Source organism: Taudactylus pleione, unplaced genomic scaffold, assembly GCF_031769625.1.
Source record: "Taudactylus pleione unplaced genomic scaffold, aTauple2 ptg000185l, whole genome shotgun sequence".
Classification (NCBI taxonomy): domain Eukaryota; kingdom Metazoa; phylum Chordata; class Amphibia; order Anura; family Myobatrachidae; genus Taudactylus; species Taudactylus pleione.
In genome coordinates, this window is record NW_028284587.1 from 1,249,873 (window position 1) to 1,267,159 (window position 17,287).

The 17,287-nt window shown below is 50.7% G+C and overlaps 1 protein-coding gene across 2 annotated transcripts in view; it reads left to right on the forward strand.

The window, feature by feature from the left end:
• The window catches only part of PRDM10 (PR/SET domain 10), a 122,399-nt gene that overhangs the window by 84,894 nt on the left and 20,218 nt on the right, over positions 1-17,287 (forward strand). For both annotated transcript variants that reach the window (XM_088476244.1, XM_088476245.1), the window contains exons 13-17: positions 1,177-1,524; positions 1,748-1,903; positions 16,083-16,262; positions 16,355-16,465; positions 16,541-16,741. In XM_088476244.1, the coding sequence (XP_088332370.1) occupies positions 1,177-1,524; positions 1,748-1,903; positions 16,083-16,262; positions 16,355-16,465; positions 16,541-16,741 (996 nt within the window). The remainder of the gene's footprint in view (positions 1-1,176; positions 1,525-1,747; positions 1,904-16,082; positions 16,263-16,354; positions 16,466-16,540; positions 16,742-17,287) is intronic.

A 17,287-nucleotide genomic window follows, 5' to 3' on the forward strand; every position in this document is an offset into this window, starting at 1 on the left:
TTTGAGGAGATCATTTGTCCTACAATGGACAAAGACAAGATGGGATTTTTGTACTCTTGGTAAATATATTTCTCGAAGTCTGTTGAGTGACAATGGAAGCCCAACCTTTTGTGTTCTTCTGTTGTTGGAGAACAATGTCCTGTTGTTTGTTCTCCCTCACCCTCTTTTTTTTTTTAGCCTCTGATTTCTCTCTCCTATACTAGGGCTAAAATAGACCAGTAATTTAAGTTCCCCGTCTGGAGGATATATAGGGGAAAGGGCTCTGACTTCATTGACCATATCTCCTAAATGCACCTCTATGACCCCCATGGTTCCTGTGTTCCTGCAAGGGACTATGAGAAAAGATTTTAACCTAACTACAAAAATCAGATTATACTTTTCTGCACTGGCTGGTTTTGCATATAATGCAGGACAGGAAGCAGCTCGCTATCACAAGATAATAGAATGGATGATGTCCGATCTGAGACTGCAGGGTCCGATCTGAGACATTGGGCAGTGAAAGGGGACAGGTGACAGTATTGTGCCCCAGCCACCAGGAAGTGTGATTTGGACTGCAGACTGTGCCATATGGAAATGAGGTAGAGTTGACCCAATGGAAAAGGGGGGGGGACTCTGTTCTGCAGACTAGGACACCTGTAAAAGGGGCATCTTATAAAATACCAGCCACTAGAAAGGGGGGGACTAAAAATGCTTCTGCTGTATGTGAAATATATTATTACTGCTGCCTTGTTTTGTTACTTTGTACCTTACTTGTTGAGAGGTGTTGAGTGATAGATCTCCCGGACTGCAGCTAACCTGATTCCGCTAAAATCCATAAAAAGTGCACAATTATAGTCCATGGTTCCTGCTCCAAAAACCCTAGTCCTTAAATACAATTGGGCCAAAACTGTCTTCCAATATCTAAAGTAGAGAACACAGCTGGTAACCGGTCTCTCTCTCTCCCCACGCTGACCTCTCAGCTGGAGCTGCAGGTAGGTTGGATCCCTGCATTCCTGTTCTCATTGGCAGGGCAGGGTAAATCATTAAGCATTATATGTCACCCTAAACAGAAAAGCACCAACACCCCTCACCACCATCCCAATGCTACTCTGAATCACTAGGTTTGCTTATACAACTCCTCGGCTCCCAATAACAGGTGGTGTCTTATTTATTTTCTGTGTGGCCTGTTTCTTGCAGAATGCTGCTCTCCAGCACCTCTTCATCCGTAAGACATTCCGCCCATTCAAATGCCTGCAGTGCGGGAAGGCCTTCAGGGAGAAGGACAAGCTCGACCAGCACTTGCGTTTCCACGGACGAGACAGCAATTGTCCTCTGACCTGTGACATCTGCAACAAGGGCTTTCTCAGTTCCAGCTCTCTGGAGAACCACATGAAGTTCCACCTGGACCAGAAGACCTACTCGTGCATCTTCTGCCCAGAATCTTTTGACCGCCTGGACCTGCTGAAGGACCATGTTTCTGTGCACGTTGTCGATGGCTGCTTCAGTTGCCCGACCTGTAAAAAACGCTTCTCCGATTTCATCCAGGTCAGATTAGTTTTTCGTTTTCTTATATTTCTGCCATCGCAACTCTTCAAACTATCATTGTACTTGGTTATGCTATGTTCAAGCTGTTCGGTTATAAAATATTACAGTGCGGCTGAGGATAACGTCCTAAATATTCCCTCAAAACATTTTGCTTTCAAAATTTCTATTTGTCAGTACTTGGCACAGACATCTGCTATTAACGATCATGTTTATTCATACCCAGGTGAAGAAACACGTACGGAGCTTCCACTCAGAGAAGATTTACCAGTGCACGGAATGTGATAAGGCCTTCTGCCGGCCGGACAAGCTACGCCTTCATATGCTCAGGCACTCAGACCGCAAGGACTTCCTCTGCTCTACATGCGGCAAGCAGTTCAAAGTGAGTTTCGCTCAGTATGAACTCATGGGAACTCTCCGTCTAACCCGTCTCTGAGTTCTGTTCCACAGCGTTAAATGTGTAAATGAGGTGGCAATACGAGTTAGAGGTTTGCTCAATGAGTGGGTGAGTCCCTTGTACTAATTGTGGTTTGTTCTGTCACTTACATTTTCTTTTTTTATATCAAGTACCGTATATACTCGAGTATAAGCCGAGTTTTTCAGCACATTTTTTGTGCTGAAAAAGTACCCCCTCGGCTTATACTCGAGTCAAGTGTAGCGCTGACCGGACGGAGTTCGGTCAGCGCTACACACTGCCAAACACACAGCCGCTGGAGCCGGCAGCTGCGTGTTTGGTGTAATCAGCAGCCGCTGAGAGTCTGTCAGACTCATGACGACGTCTCTCCCATACAAAGCGGCCGGAGGAGCGGACAGCGGCGGGACCAGGAGCGGGAGTTTCAGGTAAGTGACTTTTTTTTTTTTTTTAATTCTTACTACTTTTCTCTCTACTGGGGGGGCGATTACTACAGGGGGCAATTACTACAGGGGGAACTACAAGGGGGGGATTACTACAAGGGGGGGATTACTACAGGGGGCACTACCAGGGGGGGATTACTACAGGGGGAACTACAAGGGGGGGATTACTACAGGGGGCACTACCAGGGGGGGATTACTACAGGGGGCAATTACTACAGGGGGCACTACAAGGGGGGGATTACTACAGGGGGCACTACCAGGGGGCGATTACTACAGGGGGCACTACCAGGGGGGGATTACTACAGGGGACACTGAAAGGGGGGATTACCACTGGGAGCACTACCAGGAGGGATTACTACTGGGGGCACAACCAGGGGGAATTACTACTGGGGGCACTACCAGCTGCTGCCATTTCCCACACTAGGCTTATACTCGAGTCAATACATTTTCCCAGTTTTTTGGGGTAAAAGTAGGTACCTCGGCTTATATTCGGGTCGACTTATACTCGAGTATATACGGTATTTCTACTTCAGGGTCCATAGGGGATCCACAGGGTTGACCTTGGGGTATAGCTTGGATCTGGATCCACGGGCACCATACAGTTAAAGCTTTAGCTCCCAGGATGCACTTGGGTCCTCCTCTATACCCCGCCCCCGAGCCACAGGCACCTCAGTTTCAGTTTGGTGCCGGCCGAAGTCGGTTGCACTGTGCAGTGGGGCTGCAGGAGCAGCCCCATGGCTTTATTTTTACAGAAGAAAAGTTTTTTATTTTTTCTCTTGTTTTACACTTAATGCAGCAGCATAGGACTGTCCTTCTGGATGTCCATGCTGCCGCTTCAACACCCCGCTGGCGCTGCGACGCCAGTACTGATCTGGCGATCGCAGCGGGACCCCGGAGTTAGTCCTAGCATGGCTCCGGGACCTACCTCTGACTGCTGCCGGACTCTACGGGGAACAGGTAAGCCGCGAGCAGCGCTCTTAGCGCCGCTCGCGGGGGTAAATGCAGTCAGTTGCCGCCGGTCTCTGGGGACAGACCGGCGGCGCTAGTAGCGGCGGCGGGCTCCCCCTCATGCAGGCATACCCCGCGCTCCGCTGGACCACCAGGGTATAAGTTCCGGAGGGGAACCAGCATCCCTGGGGTTAAATACTAGCCAGGGGAGGCAGCCTTCCCTGGTTTAGCGGCTCCTCCCCTCAGCTCAGCGCGCCTTTTCTCACGTGTACTGGCGTCGCTGAGCTGCTCCTCTGCTGGCCACTCCTCCTCAGAGCTCTCCGGCTATAACGCAGGCTCCCAGGCAGGTGCATGGTCAGGTCCCCCTGTGTACCTCTCCCCTACCTAAAGGACAGTGTACACAGCGCTATAACTCCCCCCAGACACTGAATCTGGGTGGTTGAGGGCAGCGATTGGTGCAGTAAGTACAATCTTCCTGCATTGTATGTGACTTTGCTAGTGCTGCTGTCTGTTCTCATTTTCTACTTGCTGTCAGCTTATATCTATCCCTTTGCTTCTCCTACAGCCCGAAGGTGTGTGGGGGAGGGGCGTTTTTCTATTAACCTCTCTTTTATAAATCATGTATTTGTGAGGTCATTCACATACTGTTGTGTGCTACACAGTACCATATTTTTGGGCCTGTTTGTGTTGCATGCTGGTGAGTGCGAGGGTGTTAACACCGTATGCTGATAAGTATTTATTGTATAATTACTGTATCATGTCTGATGAGGAGACTGAGCACTCCGGGGCTCCTGTGTTGCTTTCCTGCAGACGCTGTTCTGCTGGTGTTAATGGGAGGATTTATCTCAGGATGGTCTTTGCGGGCAGTGCCAGCTGGCACCAGGCCCCTCTATACCCCCTATGCAGCAGGACCCCCCTTGGGCGATGTTTTCACAAGTGCTGACATCTATTGCAGATGTCGATCCCTACAGTGACCCCTTCTGGGGCATTGTCCCAGCACTCTGTCTCCCATTCCCCGGATATTCCGCAGGTATTGCGGTCTCCCTCCGGGGCCCAGACTGTGAGACAGTATTCGGGGCTGCCTGTGTATGTCCAGCCTCCCCCTGTATCACAACAGTCTGTGGTGCCTTTTCAGAGCTTCCCTCAGTCGGCTCCTCCGCCTTGGGTGGATGTTCTCTCCAACTCGGTACAGAGTTTGGCGCCTTCATCCTCGGCTTTTCAGTCATTTTTGCAGGGTGATGGCCACAGAAGGCGACTAAGCGGCCTGTTGTGAGTTTACTCACTGCGCAGGTATCAGAATCGGATCCCTCTTCAGATGATGGAGAGGTCCATGAGGATTCTGATTTGGGTGCTGTGGGACAGGAGGTTGAGCCTAGGTCCTCCATTAATGTTCCAGCATTAGTTAGGGTGGTGCGGGCTATTCTCAATATAGAGGAGGAGGCACCGGTCCCTAAGTCGAAGTTTCCTGACTTCAAGAAAGCTAAGGTTACTTCTAATGTGTTCCCTCTGTCCGATCAGTTGCCGGATCATATGGCGGCGGCCTGGCAATTACCCAGCAAAGAGATTCCAACCGCAGAAAGGGTTGGCTTCTCATTATCCCTTTCCTGAGGATCATTGCAGGAAATGGGAGACTCCACCGGCGGTGGATTCACATGTCACTCGCTTGGTTAAAACCGCTACGCTACCATTGCCGTCTATTTCCTCTTTAAAGGATCCAACGGACAGGAAAGTGGAGATTTGTTTGAAGTCGCTCTCCGGAGCGGTGGCGCGCCCGTCCATGGCCATTTCCTGCGTGGCTAAAGCCATTGAGAACTGGGCCAAAGCCTTGGAGGATTCTCTTACGGATGGTGTTCCGGATGTTTAGAGAGCATTAGTGGCACAAATGAGGGATGCCGATTCCTATATTGGGGAAGCGTCATTGGACGCAAGCATGTTAACCTCTAGAGTTGCGGCTGTGTCTGCTCGGAGATCCTTGTGGCTGCGGTCCTGGAGGGCTGATGCGGACTCTAAAAAGGGTCTGGAGGCTCTCCCCTTTAATGGAGATTTGCTATTTGGTCCAGATTTGGACAAAATAGTGGATACCTTGGCTAAGTCCAAGTCTGCTTTCCTCCCTTCGGCTTCTGCGCCGGCTAGGGTGAGGAGCACTGCCGTTCGGTCCTTTCGTGTTCATAAGGCCAAGGGCAAGTCCTTCCTGAGACATTCAGCGACCAAAGCCTCATCCAAACCCAAGAAGCATATGGAATGTTTGGCGCCCCTCTTCCAAACAGGAGGATAAACCTGCTGCCTGACGGGACGGGCCTCTCCCTGGGGGACCCCAGAGTGGGAGGCCGACTTCTCAGATTCGCCCAGTGTTGGTTCAGTACCACCACGGATGCTTGGGTTCGAGAAGTAGTCTCTCAAGGGTACGCCCTGTCATTTCGGTGCAGGCCGCCCCACCAATTTTTTTGCACGAGTCCTTCGCTGGACGAGTCCAAAGCTTCGCATCTCTGTTTCTGGTGCAGAGACCCAATGGGTCTCATCGCCCTATTCTGAGTTTAAGGTCTCTGAACAAGTACCTCAGAGTTCCCAAGTTCAGGATGGAAACATTACGGTCCATCATCCTGGCGATGGAACCGGGGGACTTCATGGTCTTCCTCGATATCCAGGATGCCTATCTCCATGTGCCCGTGGCACCGGCACATCAGCGGTACCTGAGGTTTGCTATCCTAAACCATCACTACCAATTTCGGGCGTTGCCTTTCGTTCTTTCCACGGCTCCGAGGGTTTTCACCAAGGTGATGGCAGTCATGGCTGCCCACCTTCGGGGTCAGGGTATACGGTTGCTGCCGTACCTGGACGATCTGCTGCTGCTGGCGAGCTCCCCGGAGGTGCTTCTTCATCATCTCCACCTGACAATTGCTTGTCTTCAAGCACATGGGTGGTTAATAAATTGGAAGCAGTCGTCTCTGATCCCATCTCAACGGATGGTCCATCTGGGAGCACTTCTGGACTCCAGTCAACAAAGGATTTTCTTGACTCTGGAAAAGGTATCCTCCCTACACCTGAGGATACACGGTTTCCTAAGCAGTGGCAGGGTGTCAATACATTCGGCAATGAGTCCTGGGGTCGATGGTGTCGGCATTCGACATGGTGGAGTTCGCCCAGTTCCATTCCAGACCCCTGCAGGGGCAGATTCTTGTGGAATGGAACGGGTTGTCCCGCCGGATACGATCCCAGATACTGGTATTGTCCCCGGAAGTGCGCCGGTCCTTGGCGTGGTGGCTGCAGTCAGCTCATCTCAGCCAGGGTCGCCCCTTTTGGATTCCGGACTGGGTTCTGCTCATGACAGATGCCAGTCTCCGGGGTTGAGGGGCAGTGACCGGCTCATTGCCTCTTCAGGGCCGTTGGTCGGCGGAGGAGGCCGTCCTTCCCATAAACATTCTAGAGCTACGGGCAGTGTACCGTGCTCTTCTGGCGTCAGGTACCGTTCCTCTCGGAAGAGCAGTTCAGGTGCAATCAGACAACGCCACCACGGTGGCATACATAAATCACCAGGGAGGAACTCGCAGTCGAGCTGCGATGTTGGAAGTGTCCCAAATCCTGACTTGGGCGGAGTGCCACATTCCAGCAATATCGGCAGTCTTCGTCCTGGGAGTCCTCAATTGGGAGGCAGACTTCCTCAGCTGTCACGACGTGCATCCCGGGGAATGGTCGCTTCACCCAGAGGTGTTTCAACTTCTCGTGGACAGCTGGGGACTGCCGGAATTGGACCTGATGGCCTCTCGTCACAATTACAAGTTGCCCATATATGGCTCAAGGACAAGGGACGCAGACGCAAGCCTAGTGGATGCGTTGTCAGTGAAATGGTCGTTTCACCTAGCATATCTGTTTCCTCTAGTCTCCCTGCTCCCTTGGGTACTCAGAAAGATCTAACAGGACGGAGGCACGTTTCTGCTGGTGGCTCCAGCTTGGCCCAGACGTCCTTGGTACTCCGATCTCAGGGGCCTGTCTGTAGATGCTCCGTACCTTCTGCCTCAACGTCGGGATCTGCTGTCTCAGGGTCCCTGCCTTTACCCGGATCTGGGTCGACTGTCTTTGACGGCGTGGCTCTTGAGACAGCCGTCTTAAGGTCCCGGGGCTTTTCAAGCTCTGTCAACAGTACCATGCTTAGGGCACGTAAACCTGCCTCTGCACGGATTTACCACAGAGTGTGGCACACTTACTTTCAGTGGTGCGAGTCTAGAAGCTATGACCCTCGGGTGTTCAGAGTTTTCTAGGATTTTGGCATTTCTGCAGTCAGGTCTTGACCTGGGCTTACGGCTTGCTTCCCTAAGAGTTTATGTATCGGCCCTGTCTGTGTGGTTCCAAGGAAGGATTGCCACACTGCCTGACGTTCACACTTTGTTCCAAGATGTTCTGAGGATCCAGCCTCCCTTTGTGCCTCCAGTGGCTCCGTGGGACTTGGCAGTGGTTCTTCGGGTCCTGCAGGGACCTCCTTTTGAGCCTCTTGAGTCGGTTGACCTCAAGTGGTTAACACTTAAGACTGTGTTTCTCCTGGCTCTTGCTTCGGCCAGGAGGGTATCCGAGTTGGGGGCACTTTCCTGTATCCCCCCCTTCCTGAGTTTTTGCCTAAAGTGGTTGCTAAGTTCCACATAGATCAGGAACTTGTGATGCCAGCTTTTCAGGCTCCGGGTCTTACGGCTGGCGAGGCTTCGCTGGACGTGGTCCGGGCTCTCAGAATTTATGTTGAACGGACGGCCTCTGTTAGGAAGTCCGATTCGTTGTTCATCCTCTTTGGTTTCCATAAGAGGGGTTGGCCTGCCAACAAACAAACTTTAGCCCGTTGGCTTTGTTCTGTTATTAGGGAGGCTTATATACAGGAACGTTTGCCTGTTCCAGCCTCGGTTAAGGCTCATTCCACTCGGTCTGTAGGCCCTTCTTGGGCTGCTAGACGTGGTGCCTCCGCTGTTCAGCTGTGCAAGGCAGCCACTTGGTCTTCAATTCAGACATTTTTGAGGTTTTATGCGTTTGACACCTTTGCCTCTCAGGATGCATCCTTCGGGCGCAGGATTCTCCTTTCTGCTCAGGAGCGTCCCCGCCCTTAGTTGAACTGCTTTGGGACATCCCCAAGGTCAACCCTGTGGACCCCCTATGGACTCTGAAGTAGAAAACAAGAGATATGGTAAGAACTTACCTTTGTTATCTCTGTTTCTACGAAGTCCATAGGGTCCACAGGGCGCCCGCCCTGACGCACCTGGCTTCAGATGGGCTGTGGTACTGGTCACCGGTGTTTCCGTCTCCCATTTCTGTGAGTATGGTTTCTTGTGTGTTCCAGTCTTCCTTCTCTCTGTTTAGTCTCCTCCTTCGGCCTAGGCTACTTACCAACTGAGGTGCCTGTGGCTCGGGTGCGGGGTATAGAGGAGGACCCAAGTGCATCCTGGGAGCTAAAGCTTTAACTGTATGGTGCCCGTGGATCCAGATCCAAGCTATACCCCAAGGTCAACCCTGTGGACCCTATGGACTTCGTAGAAACAGAGATAACAAAGGTAAGTTCTTACCATATCTCTTGTTATATTATTGATCTTCAATATAACAAAATTAAAAAAGAAAACTATAATTAAAAAAAAAAAAAAAAAAGCCATAACGAGAATTCAATCAGGCACAAAATGGACAATACAGACAAATCTCTGTAAAAGAAATATACAGGAGAATACAATGAAACTGTGGGAAGTAAACAACCGTTGCAAAGGTGCAACACGTACAGTAAGACATTGCATCAAAAATAAATAGTGTGCTAGTGCACTGGCAACTACCGCCCCAAGATTACACGGCCCCGAATGATGGAAGACCTCTGCTTCTCCGACCATAGTGAGACGTGTACCGTGGAGACCACAGTTCATGGAATTGTCACTTAAAAAAAGAGAAGTTATACTGGCGACTTGAGTCATGGCAATCGGGGTCAGGTCAGGGCATCAATTTGTATAACGTGCTTAGTAGACTTTCTACTTCAGGGTCCATAGGGGGTCCACAGGGTTGACCTTGGGGTATAGGTTGGGAACCAAATCCGGGCACCACGCAGTTAAAGCTTTTAGCTCCCAGGGTGCACTTGGGTCCACTCTCCCTATAACCCCGCCCCCCAGCCAGAGGCACCTCAGTTTAAGTTGGTGCCCGGCCGCAGTTGGGTCACCGTTACTGCAGGGGGGCTGCTATTTTTTACTACTCTGTCCAATGGACGTCTGAGCTGCCGCTCCTACACCCCGCCGGTGCTGCGACGCCAGTACAGATCTGGGGATCGCAGCGGGACCCCAGAGTCTGTACTAGCCGGGCTCTGGAGGAATCCCTGGGCTGCTGCTGGATCGACGGGGACAGGTAAGTCGCGTGGTCACCGCTTGCGGTGATCCACGTGTGAATATGCAGCCTTATGCCTCCGGTCTCTGGGGACAGACCGGAGGCGCTAGCGGTGGCGGCGGGCTCCCCCTCCATGGAGACATACCCCGCGTGTCCACAGCCCACCAGGGATTATAGCGGCAGCGGGAGCCGGCATGCCGGGGGGTTAATTGCTAGCCAGGGGAGGAAGCCTTCCCTGTCTAGCGGCTCCTCCCCTCAGCTCAGCGCGCCTTTCAATAATACAGTCTGGCGTCGCTGAGCTGCTTCCTCCGCGGGCCACGCTTCTTCTGAGGTCTCCAGTGGCCATTTTCTCTCTGTGGTGCTGCAGAACTCTTAGGATGTCAGTGAGCCCAGTCCCCCTGCGTACCTGGCCATTTTGGGTGTGTGTACACAGCGCTATAGCCTTCCCAGACACTGAATCTGGGCAGTTGAATGTAGCGACATTGTGCAGTATATTATATGTCATGCTTATGTATGTATATATATTTTTCTGCATTGTATGTGACTTATGCTAGTGCTGACTGTCTGCTTTTTCTCTCACCTGTCAGTGTATATCTATCCCTTTTCTTTATCTGCCCTAATACAGGTGTACCTGGGGTGGTTCTGAGACCTCACATATATATATTTGTTAATATCTGTGAGGTTTGTCACATACTGTTGCGTGCTGCACGTTGCCATATTTTAGATGGAACTGTGAGTTGCATACGCTGATAATGGGTCCCTGCAGCTAATCTTAGCGTCAGTCAGGACCGGTATGGCGCTGCTTAATATTTCCGTCAAGATAGTCAGATATATCTGACCAGGAGATTGCACACGATACTGCACCCATTATTGCTATCCTGCAAGTCATAGCCTGCAGGAATTAGTGCGGAGGATTTTAACTCAGAAAGGTTTATGTATGCGGCACCATCTGGTGCGGGGCCCCTTGCACGACCCCCTTAAAGGGCGGTTTGTTTCTCAGGATCCTCTCCTTTGAGGATCGCCGGGCGGGCCCCATTGTCGTCACTCGCTTGGAGTTACTTCACCATACTGCCCTTTTGAACACTGGGTATCTCGCAATTTCTTGCAATTTACCCCTGTGCAACAGACTGTCGCTCCCCGCCGGGGTTTTTCACAGTACATGAATTACCTCCGATACCACATCGGTCTGTCATTCCCCTTGCAGGGATTACCACAACGGCCACCCTGGTGGATGTCGTTTTATACGAAATACTAATTGGCGTGCTATACGCCCTGTGGTTACTGACCAGTGGCTCTGCCGTGAACTGGATGGTATATTCGGCTCTTTCCCTCTCACATGGGGGGAGCCGATTTCAAGTATTATTATCCCTGCTTTGGGGCTGGTAGCCAGGTTCATTCTGGATATAGAGAATGTCGATCCTGCACCTGTATCATACATCTCCCGTTTTCTGCCCAAGGGTGGATCTCATAGCGGGAGTCTGGCTGTCGCCAGATACGAGGAGTCACAAAGGCCTCCTGTTTCCCATTCCCTGAGGGTCCTCACAAGTAATGGAAATCCCCTTCTGGGATGGATTTGTATGTTAATCATCGGGTTACAGGCATTAATACGCCTCCCATCCCGGCCTGGACGGATTTTACGGATCCATAGGTGGTAACTTTGCCTGGAATCAATGTACTCGTTTTCAGGGCCTGTTGCCCGTCCTACCATGGCCATCGCATGGTGATGCTTTTGTGACGTTTTTCCCCTCCAACACGTCTGAGGTTCAAATATCTTTTGCCGCTTACATAAAATATGCAGTGGTCATATGTGGGATTACCTCATGCGATGCCGGTCTTCTAACTTTCAGGGTTTCGGCGGCGTCTGTATCCGCCGCAGTACCCTATGGCTGCGTTATGGGAAAGCAGAGGTGCACACTCCTTCCATGGGGAAGTTCTTGTTTGGTCCTGACCTTGACAAGATCGTTGCATCATTGGCAGTATCACTAATGGGGAGATACCGTCTTTAGCTACTCCCACTACATTCGGACTAACTCTGTTAAGTCTTTTTGTCCTCAGGGTCAGCCTAAAGGCCTGTTTTTTCCTAGGCTGTCGGCCTCCATGGGGGCCACCATATCCAGTACCGAGCAGTCCTGGACTTCCGGACGACCCTGTTTCTACACCTGAGGATATACCCTCAGCCTGACGGGACAGGTCTACATCTGGGGAATTTCCAGAGTGAGGTACTGATTCTCAACAGCCTCTCATTGCTCAGGCAGCCTCCTCACAGGCATTGTTACACGGGCCCTTCTTCAGACCTGATCAGGGCCTTACAATCCCAGAAAGCTATACAGTCTTTGTGGTAAGCAGAGCTATTTCGGCCAACCTCACTATCTCAGTGAGGGACTGGTTGTTCTACTTTCTTTCTGGGGCGGTGACCGACTGGTCCTCCTTTGCCTATACTCTGTCTCAAATCCCTGAATCAGATTCCAACGGTGCCTTGACTCAGGTGGAATCGTCCATGCTCCATCATCCGATGTTTGGAACCTGGGGATTTTATGGTATATCCGAGTATTCAGGATACGTACCTACGAGTACATACAGAGCCCTCTCATCAGCATGGGTTCAGGTTTGCTGTGCCACAGCAACACTTGTAAGTTTCGGGCTCTGCCTTTTGGGGCTGTCCTCAACTCCATCGGGGTTTACCAGCTTTATGGATTTTCTGACAGTTCACCTGTTCAGTGTATCCGAATGCTCCTTTCTCTGGACGGTCTCCTGCTTTTAGCAGGATCACCAAGGTACTTTACCGCCAGGTCAGGATAACCGTGGCTTCTTCTCGGCACAGATAATTAGTCAACGGAGAAAAAGTCCTCCCTGCATCCCTCACAGGGTTTTCTTCATCTGGGAGCACTGCTGGATTCTCAGAATCTGAGAATTTTTCTGGCGTAAGACAAGATCTCCACTCTTCAACTTGGAGTGTGCGGATATCTACGCAGTCGACATATGTCATTACTCTTTGTGATGCGCGGTCTACCAGAGTGTCTACCTTTTGGTAGGGTGGAATGTGCTCAGTTCCATTCCAGGCCTTGCCATAATTGACTCCCCTCCAGATGGATCGAGTTTTTTCCATCGGATCGCTGTTCGAACGATGATACTTTCTCCGGAGGCGAGTTGGTCTCTGTCCGGGTGGCTATGGCCATCTCGTCCAGGGTGTTCTTTGCTAAAGACAGTGTCTGGTCCGCATTCGTTTCGGGGCAGTTGGACGTCTGTCGCTTCTGCCCTGCCACTTAACTTGTTGATACTTTAGGCTGTCTTGGACTTTCACTCTGGCCTAACCCATATGTCACGGTAAACCTGAATAGGTTCAGTCCGACAGTGTCACAACAGTGGCTTCCATCTAGGCAACACTGGTAGTTGGGTGGCAATGTCAGGAATGTCACCCATTCTGACATAGTCCAAGGGTCTTCTCCTGGCCAACTCTGCGGTGTTTATTCCCGGAGCTCTCCATTGGGAAGCGGGCTTCCTCAGCCGTCACAGCGTGCATCCCGGGGACTAGTCTCTTCTCCAAGAGAGGTTTCAACTCCTGGTGAGCAGAGGGGGCCTCCCTGAGGGGATTGATCCCCATGGCCTTCTGACTCGATCACACATTACCGGTGTTACAGTCCAGCTCTAGGAGTACTGAAGCTACCTTCAGTGACTCTTTGTCAGTGAAGTGGTCCTTCCACTTTGTGTACCTGTGTCCTCCGGTCTCCCTTCTTCCTCGAGGTCTTCGGAAGTTTAATTCGAGACGGAGGGGCTTTCCTTCTGGGGGCTCCAGGTCGTCCCAGACATCACTGGTACTAAGATTTTCGGTGTCTCCTCATCGATGCTCCGTTCCTACTGCTTCACTATCTGGACCTGTTGTCTCAGGGTCCTTGTTTTTCCCTGGATCTGGATCGCTTGTCTTTAACTGCGCCCCTACTGTGGTCCTCGGGCTTCCCTGGCTCTGTCTTCATTGAGATGTTTAGAGCAGATAGGCCAGACTTTGCTGGGATCTGCCACGGACTGTGGCATACATAATTCTTATGGTATCGTACCTGTCGATACGATCCTCCGGTGTCCAGGATTTCCAGATATTCTGGCATTCCTTCCGGCTGGCTTGGGTTTCACCCTTGGCCTGGCCTTCCTGACAGTGCGGATCTCTACACTGTCGGTATGGTTAAGATATGGAATTGCTCCGCTCTGGTATCCAGTTCATCCTTTGGAGTGTTTTCTGGATTATGCCTCCACTTGTCCTCCCTAGGGACTCCTGGGGAGTTAGTAGTGGTTCTTTGTTCCCTCCGGGGACAGTCAATGGAACCGCTGGTTGTGATAGCCATTACATGGTCTATTGTTTAAGCTCTCTCTCTCTCAGGGTGTTTAAATCAACCAGGAGAGTGTCTGAATTGGGAGTGTTCTCATGTGGCTCCCTCTTCTGGAGGGCATCATGTCAGGGTGTGAGTTGCTCTCGCCCTGTGTTTCTTCTTAAAGTGGTTTTTAGGTTCCATATTATTCTGGAACTTATGGTATGGCCATTCAGTTCCCAGTCCTCTCGGCTGGTGTGGCCTCATGGACTGTGGTCCGGCCTCTTTGGCTTTATGTGATCCGTTCAAGTTCCTTATGGTAATCGGACTCCTTATTGGTGGTCTGCGGTTTCTGGTTTTAACAGGAAACGATGGCCGGCCTATAATGAAATGTTGGCTGGATGGCCTCGTATGTCTTCCTCAGGGGCCTACCCATGGGTGGGCATTTCTGTCGTTGAGGCTTGTTTTTTTCTCGGGCCGTGTAACCCTCGTGGGCGGCTCGTCGTGGCGCCTCGGCTGTTTTGCCTTACTAGGTGTCCACGTGGTCTTCTGTCCATACCTTTTTAAGGTTCTAGGCATTGGTTTCCTTTGCCTCTCAGGATGCTTCCTTTTTGGCGACGGATTCTCCTCTCAGCACAGGAGCGTCCCCACCCTTGGTTGAACTGCTTTGGGACATCCCCAAGGTCAACCCTGTGGACCCCCTATGGACCCTGAAGTAGAAAACAAGAGATATGGTAAGAACTTCCTTTGTTATCTCTGTTTCTACGAAGTCCATAGGGTCCACAGGGCGCCCGCCCTGACGCACCTGGCTTCATATGGGCTGTGTTACTGGTCACCGGTTTCCCGTCTCTTTTTCTGTGAGTATGGTTCTAGAGTGTTCCAGTTTTCTCTCTCTTTTTCTCTCCTCCTCCGGCCTTTGGCTACTTACAAACTGAGGTGCCTCTGGCTGGGGGGCGGGGTTATAGGGAGAGTGGACCCAAGTGCATCCTGGGAGCTAAAAGCTTTAACTGCGTGGTGCCCGGATTTGGTTCCCAACCTATACCCCAAGGTCAACCCTGTGGACCCTATGGACTTCGTAGAAACAGAGATAACAAAGGTAAGTTCTTACCATATCTCTTGTTATATCATTGTCATGTTTGGCAGCAATGTCTTTGGAATTGCTAATAAGCTAAATTTCTTAGAGTATTATTTCAGGGTGTCCATTTCGGGCTGTAGCCATTGTTGTGATTGGTTACATATTAGCTTTCCTTCTGTCTATTTTATTGTTTTAACTGTCATGAAATAAGTGTAAATAAATTTTAATGTTTTCCCCCATCATTAATACTGTCAAGAATGCAGAAAGCTCACAATGGTCTCGATTCAGTGTTGCAGCTATTGCAGCCTCGGCTGTGTCTATGTCAGAAGTGTGACTGCGTCTTTATGCTAATGCTGCGGCCGATTAATTTCGTACAGCGATGCCTGCCGGCTGAGGTGCTAATCCGCCACCGTGCGCATTAATAAGCACCATCCGAGATTACACCTGCCCTATGAAGGTGCATAATCTCCGTCTAAACATGGCCGCCGGTGTCCGTGCAGCTGCGGTAAAAGGCACAATCGTTGACTGCAACGCACCCATGTCTGGCTAGCCACCTCCCCTGTTACCACCCAGAAACACTCCCTGAAATTGCCCATCTCTGCGTCCAAAATTCGTTCTGCGTTTTTCGGCGGTAACCATTGGGATGCATCCACAGTGTGACACTGATGCATGGGCAGGCTGAAATTATCGGCCGCTTGCATGCGGCATCAACACTGCGTGCACTTCTGAATAAGGCTCAGGGGTCTATTTACTAAGCAGTGTTAGGAGACAGAGCGAAAAGTGATAAGAAAGTGATATGGTGCCAGCCAATCAGCTCCCAACTGTCACTTTTCAAACACAGCCTGTGAGATGACAGTTGGGAGCTGATTGGCTGGCACCTTATCACTTTTCACTCTGTCTCCTAACACTGCTTAGTAAATAGACCATCAATATATTCCCTACACATTTGTATAATCAGAAATAAGGTAGTTATGCAAATCAGAGACTTATCACGGGTATGGCTGCCTACACTGGCTCTTTGGATGCACACTCATATTGTTTTATTTTCTTGTTTGTAGAGGAAAGACAAGCTCCGAGAACACATGCAACGCATGCACAATCCAGAGAGAGAAGCCAAAAAGGCAGATCGGACGGGGCGCACCAAGGCCTTCAAACCGCGCCTCGCTTCCACGGACTACGAGAGCTTCATGTTCAAGTGTCGCGTGTGCATGATGGGTTTCCGGCGGAGAGGCATGCTGGTACGGAGGGCGGCATACGTAAACTACAGTAGTTGGTCTCTTCTGCATAGTCACATGGTTTATGCATAGCTGTCTATGTTCTACCTTTTTAGGTCAATCATTTGTCAAAGCGACACCCAGAAATGAAGATCGAAGAGGTTCCTGAACTGACATTGCCCATAATCAAACCCAACCGGGACTATTATTGCCAGTACTGTGAGAAGGTAACGCCCAGGAGATCATAGGGAGGCTCAGTATGTGTACGAATACTGTGCTGAGCTACTTTTTCTATTGAACAGGTTTACAAAAGTGCCAGTAAGCGGAAAGCGCACATCCTGAAAAACCACCCAGGTGCAGAGCTGCCTCCGAGCATCCGGAAACTCCGTCCTGCTGGGCCAGGAGAGCCTGACCCCATGCTAAGTACTCATACCCAACTAACGGGAACAATAGCAACGCCGCCAGTCTGCTGTCCGCACTGTGCCAAGCAGTACAGTAGTAAGGTCAGTGCATGCTGCTCTCTGCCGGGGCCTGGCCTGTCCCTATAGACAAACGTTACTTGTGTCTTGACTGCTTGGTGTTACCAAGTATTAACTTTCTTATCTATGTCAGGCTGCTAGATAACCCAAATCGATTGCTCTGCTTAGATATTATCATGTAATTAGATTGCTTACACTAGTTTTATGCAGAATAACCTTTGCCCACAAGTATATTAATCTATGTGAAATGTAGCCAGTGAGACACTGCTGAAGGCAAACTAAAGGCAGCTAGCACCTCTCGGGGCACAGCAGTATGGTGGGAACGAGACCACTCTATTACATTAGAACAGGGACCTGTCACAGCCTGTCCTGCCGGACAGTGACTGCTCTGCAAAGGAGTAAACTATCTGATAAGTAAATACTCCATCCCTGTGACACGCGTGTTCACTACAGACATGACATACATACTGTACCTGCAGAGTGACTTGGGTGTTCTCCAGTTTCAACCCTCCACCATGCACATCTGTGTCCTTTCCCTGCTTTCAAAACGCACCCAAACCAATTCCGCTA